The sequence below is a fragment of the Frankliniella occidentalis genome, unplaced genomic scaffold (assembly GCF_000697945.3).
Source record: "Frankliniella occidentalis isolate FOCC.00 unplaced genomic scaffold, Focc_3.1 Scaffold110, whole genome shotgun sequence".
NCBI lineage: Eukaryota > Metazoa > Arthropoda > Insecta > Thysanoptera > Thripidae > Frankliniella > Frankliniella occidentalis.
This window is the reverse complement of record NW_026267238.1, coordinates 531,756-537,118: the sequence shown is the minus strand read 5'-3', so window position 1 is coordinate 537,118 and position 5,363 is coordinate 531,756. Positions and strand designations below refer to the sequence as shown.

The window sequence follows — 5,363 nt, the reverse complement described above, 5'->3', positions numbered from 1 at the left end:
GCTACTTACTGAAAAAAGTACGGGCCTGTTTCAAAAGAACATCGCACAGGACTAGTAGGTCCTAATTTACGAAATAACATTTTAGCTTGATTTTGGTAGTCTAAGATACTACGTCCAGACTGTAAAAGATATTTAATGTATTAAAGATGATGAAATAATATGACAGTAAACACAAAACACTTTACAGACAGAAAGAAAGAACATGGTAGTCCAGCACAGAAATGCTTGACTATGAGTCTAAACACAACTGTGGTTTGAGTTTAAAAAATACATAGATATTAGGAAGAACGTCACATTTTTGACAGATTTCCTGTCAAAAAGTATCTAACCTGTTCATCTTCTTGCATTGTTGCTGCAAGAGGAAGACCGTCTGCTACTCGAGCTATCATTGTCATCAACACCATTTTTGAACAGTTATAAGAACACAATCACAAAAGATGTACTCAGATATTAGACCCCAAATGTCATGCACCCAGAAACAATACGGGAAACTATTTGAAAACCGTGTTGGTCTGTTAAAAAGCCGCTAGATAAAACTTGCAATCACTTTACGTTACACGTCATGCCAAAACCCAACTGTCAGGCAGAGAAAAGACTGATTTTCTTTGTTTGCCGTCCCTTTAGTATTAGAATTGCAGTACGAGACCTGTCTTTACAGTGCTTAATTAACAAAGATTTGAGCACATAAAGTGCATTATTGTATCTTTACAATTTTCAGAAAGCCACGAGATAAAATCAAAACGTTCGATTTCGCCTTTTGAGTCGTTTTTACTTCAAACCAGTTGGTACACTGCCACATTCCCTGCCTAGTGCGGCTCCGGGTTCGTGTCGCCTTCGGCTAACTCCGCCGCCCTTCGTGTCGCTCGACGAGGTTCGGCTCGCGTTCGGCTTGCGTTCGGCAGTCTGCCGTCGGCACGAAAACAGGTGAAGCCAGCAAGCAGAAGCAGACCGCTCTGGCTCTGGCAGCAAGCACAGCACAGCAGTGTGTTTTGTGTTGTTCCCGGATTCAGTTCGTGCGAGTTGCGTCCGCGTCCGCCGTGTGTTGTGTTGTGTTTGTGATTGTGAGTGCAGTGCAGTGATCAGTATTCGAGTGAGAGTGCGACTCGGGGACCAGGAATACCCTATCGTCGCCGTCTCGACGTTTTCAAGGTGAGCGCCCAGCGCCCAGCTCCTCCAGCCGCTCGAGGCGTCTGAACCTCTCCGTGCCGTGCGCCCGCCCGCCGTGCCACTCATTCCAATGATTCTGGGCCCCGCGGCCGGCCGCCGAGGCCCCCGGCGTGCTGTCAAATATTTTATCGACCCGGCACCCTGGCCGTGATCCCGTCTTTCAGTCATGATTTCGTCCCTGTCGCGGAGAACGTTTGTTTGCTCGCGTCGGGGCGACCACCGCCATTGCTAGTGGCTCCCCTCGGCTGTGCTGCTCGGCCCCACCGGCCCTCCGCCTCCGCCCTCCGCCTCCGGCCCTGCGTGTATTTGGGCCTCTCAGGCCCAGCAAGGATCCTTTGTGAATAGGTGATTGGGGTCGACATGAGCGTGGGCGGGCTCATGGGGTAGCTCAGGAGGCCCCCTCAGTGAAGTGCAGAATTTACTTTGTCTTGTTACTCAGACATTTCTTTGGTACTGATAGATTATAGGTTTGACATTGGTTTTGTGTTGTAAAATTATTTGGGTTTGGCCTGTTAAACTAACTGAAGTTTTTGACCTTAATCAATGAGAAGTTCTTAAACATGTGCCACAAATTGTTATCAACTCCAGGAACGTGATAACCATTTATTTGTATTGAAATCTTAAAAATGACTCATTGTATGAATGTATGAATGAAACATTTGTGGTAATATCCATCTATGCTTCCGTACAATTTTTTGGCTGTCCGTCTTTTTATTCAAATTTATTCAGTCCAAATAATTATCCTTTTAACATAACTCATTACCGCTTTGTTATTTTTTATTTTTACCTAATGTCCATGACGATCCTCTGTAATGGGCATGGATGTTGAATTAATTTTCCCTCTCATCATTATTTTCGCCTGCTCTGGATTATCTCAAATTGCACTCAATTGCAGCCCTGCCATCCCACCCACCCGCCACCCCTTCTTCCTCTGCCGCCTTCACTCCCATCACCCCACCCCCCTCCACCTCTGCTCCTTCCGGATCACCGAGTGTCAAAGCCGCTGTAGCTCTCTGCGCGCCGGAAGCCGGGAACGGCAGCAGAAAAGCCGCTTTCCCAGTGCAAAAATTGAACCGCCTCTCTCGTTGCTTTTGCTGGTTGTACTACGCGCTCCGCGCTCAACTCCCCAGCAGCAGCCGGCATGGCTCAGGCTGGGGGCTGGAAGAGGGGAGGCGGGGGTTGAATCCGTGTGTCGGTACGGGGCTCCTTTTCAGGGGACTGGGGGCGGGGCGCGGCGGCCCCATGTGTGCGCAAGGCGTGCAGGGAGGGGAGCGGAGGGAGGTACAGTCTGATCAAGAAGTGCGGTGCATGCCGGGGTGCAGTTAGGTGGGCGCGGCTACGCCTTATCGGTCACGTGATCGGCCAAGTGTCGTCGTCCTGTCTGTCCGCCCGCCCGCCTGCCTGGTGGTGGTGGTGGTGACATTTTTCTCTTATTATATTTTTTCTTGTAGCGGCGTCGGGCGACGGCAGGTACATGGGGGGCCCTGGGGACGCGTCGCGTCCTGCCCCTGGCCGCCCGCCCGCCGGGTGCCGGTGGGGCTCAGCGTCAGGCGCCCGTCGTTGCGTCGCTCATCCCCCGAGCGTGACAGTCTGACGGGCTGGACCGGGAGGGAACCGGAGGGAGGGGACTAGCATCGACGGATTTTCTCCATTCCTTGTAACTCTTATTTTTTTGTGGTAGGCCGGCCGCCTCTGGCGGAGGTGCTCTTCTGTCCACGTGGTGTCCACGCCTCGCCAGGCTTCCCATGTCCATCCCGCTCCAGCCTGTACCGCCCCGCCCCGCCCCGCCCTGCCCGCGGCTGCTTCAAAGCCACCGCCGGGCCATGCCGTGTTGCTCGGAAGCCTGCCCAGCGTGTTTGTGTCTTCTCCCCCTTCCTTCATGGGAATCCTAGAACGGGAACGGAACGGAATAGATGGGATGAGAGTCGGCGTTTTACGAGTCCAGCGGGACCACCGGGTACGGTCGGTACGGGTGGGTCCGGCTGCTCCAGCAGGCAGGGTGTGCTGGGCGCGGCGCGGCGGCGGCTCCGAGAGGGCAGCGACTCGACTCGACTCTCCACCACCCCCGCGCACCGGCCGGGGGCGGGGCGGGGCGGAGGTCGTAAGTTGCGCCGTGCCGCCGCCACCCCATCCCCACCGTGATGCTGATGCTGCGGCCGGCCGGGACCAGCACCAGCCTGCTCTCTGACTGTTGTCTCGCGTGGCGAGCGGAGCTGATTCAACTCGGAGTGGAAAGGGGGAGAGGGAGGGAGGTGTGGAGGGGCAGTGCCGCATTCAGCACAGCACGGAGTTGGAGGGAGGGGTCGTTCTGCATCAGTCATCCACCTCGCAGGGATGACGACGACGAGGCACGGACACTAAAGGCCGTCCATAGCGGCGGCAAAAGGCGGCCTACCACCCCGCACCTTCTCTTCCCCTCTCTCCTCCCTGTTGCTGCTGCTGCTCCTCGTGCTGATGCTGCTGGCTTTTTAGGGTGGAAATTTAAAAGTTTTATCGTCTCGTCGTAAAACAAACATGCGCGGAGCGGTAAACATACTTCGTCGATATTGCAGGGGGGGCGGGCGGTGTCGCTTCCAGCGCTTCCGGCCCGCGCGGAGGTGAGGCCGGAGCGGCCGTGTTTACCCTGGCTTTGCCTGGGCGCGATATTGGGGAGCTGAAAGCTGCCACGCCGAGCCACGCCACGCCGTGCTTCGATAGGCTTCGCCCCCCTAACGTCTGAGTCCACTCCCCTTCCCCTTTCACCACCGCCAGCTATTATAGTGCTCTGGCGACGAGACTCCCCCTCCTCTCCCTCCCCCTACGACCCGCCAAAAGCTTTTGTCTCTAGGTAATATACACCTCGTGTGTGCTGCTCTGTTGTAGTAGTTCCTCTTCTGCCCTGCCCTGCTTTCTTTGACTGCTAGGAATTCCTCTTTTACCTCTTCACGATTTATCGATGTTGTTTTTCCCCTCCCGATCTTTTTATTCTTGTGGTCGTGGTCGTCTTGTCTTCGCCGTTCTCGTCGTCGTCCTTGTATCCCTCGTCGCCGTCCTCCTCGTCATCATTTTCATCCTTCTCCGCGTCGTCGTCCTCGTCATCCTTTTCCTCGCTGTCCTCCTCCCCCCCCCCCTTTTCTCCCGTTAGTCGACTTGCGCCCCCGAGTGGCGCGACGCGACGGCGGGTGAGTGTTTGACGGCCTCAACGGCGGCGGCGCCGGGGCGCAAGGGCGTGGCGGCGGCCGCCACCCCTCCCGGCCTTTGATGCTGGGGGCTCGGGAGAGAATGGTGTGGGGCCCCTCCGCACGTATTTATTGTCGTGATCAGAAGGGGCGTATATTGATTCCTCGCAGTTGCAGGGGCCCCCACGCCACGCCGCAGTCGGGGAGAAGGAATGAGAGCCCCTTTACACCGGTCTCACTCCGTCTCACTCTCACGCCCTGCCCGTTTGGCGCCCAAACTTTTTCCCTCCCCGAGTGTTCTGCCCCTGGCCCGGCGCCCAAACTCTTGTACTCCTGCACCTGGTCGGGTCCGCGTGTCCGGGACGCTATGCTCTGCTGCCTCGTGTGGAGGCGCCGGGCGCCTGGCGCCCCCCCCACCCGGGCGTGATTGGCCTTCCTTATCCACTCTTTGACCCTAGACGTCGTCTCTCTAGCTGGCTCTATGAGCTGGCTGCTGGTGCTGCGCGCTCTAACAAAGGAACGGCTGGCGCGGCGCGGCGTGGCTCGGCGGTCAAGTGCCGGGACGTGGCCACAATGCCGAGGGGGGCCCCCGCGCCGGCCCCCCGCGCCCCACGAGGCAGCAAGAAGCGCGCGCGCCTGACGTCAGCCTTGTCGTCGTGACCCACAAGCAACCCCCTGGTGGTGCTTGTCCGGCCCGCCGGGCCCCGCCCCGACCGGGAGTTAATTTGCAGATCCTCTTGTGTCCTCCTCCATCCCTTCCTCTTCCTCCTCTCTCGTGCTGCTGGGCGAGGCGCTGGGCCTGGGCCAGGGCGTGTGGACGACTGCGGACATGACCTGGGTCCCGAGGGTCAGGAGTGAGGCGGCGCGCGGCCGCGCGGACGGCGTTAGGACGACTGCGGACATGACCTGGGTCCCGAGGGTCAGGAGTGACAACTGCGGACATCGCGAGCGGGAGGGCGTGTTCTTCGAACGCGGCCGGCCGACCGGCTGGCCGAGTGTGACAACTGCGGACGTCCATGACCGACGGGTTGCCTACCC

General features: G+C 57.4%; 2 protein-coding genes across 3 annotated transcripts in view; one reads left to right on the top strand and one right to left on the bottom strand.

Annotated features, from left to right (window-relative positions):
• The window catches only part of LOC113205621 (vesicle-trafficking protein SEC22b-B), a 19,717-nt gene extending 19,130 nt beyond the window's left edge, over positions 1–587 (bottom strand). The window contains exons 1-2 of the mRNA XM_026421310.2: positions 330–587; positions 10–119 (exon numbers count right to left, since the gene is read on the bottom strand). Of these exons, the coding sequence (XP_026277095.1) occupies positions 10–119; positions 330–404 (185 nt within the window). The 5' untranslated portion in view covers positions 405–587. The remainder of the gene's footprint in view (positions 1–9; positions 120–329) is intronic.
• A 348-nt stretch (positions 588–935) lies between these two features.
• The window catches only part of LOC113205572 (protein tweety), a 56,806-nt gene continuing 52,378 nt past the window's right edge, over positions 936–5,363 (top strand). The window contains exon 1 of one of the 2 annotated variants that reach the window (XM_026421238.2): positions 936–1,149. The gene's annotated coding sequence lies outside the window, so the exon portion shown is untranslated. The remainder of the gene's footprint in view (positions 1,150–5,363) is intronic. The other variant, XM_026421237.2, reaches the window with a different exon arrangement.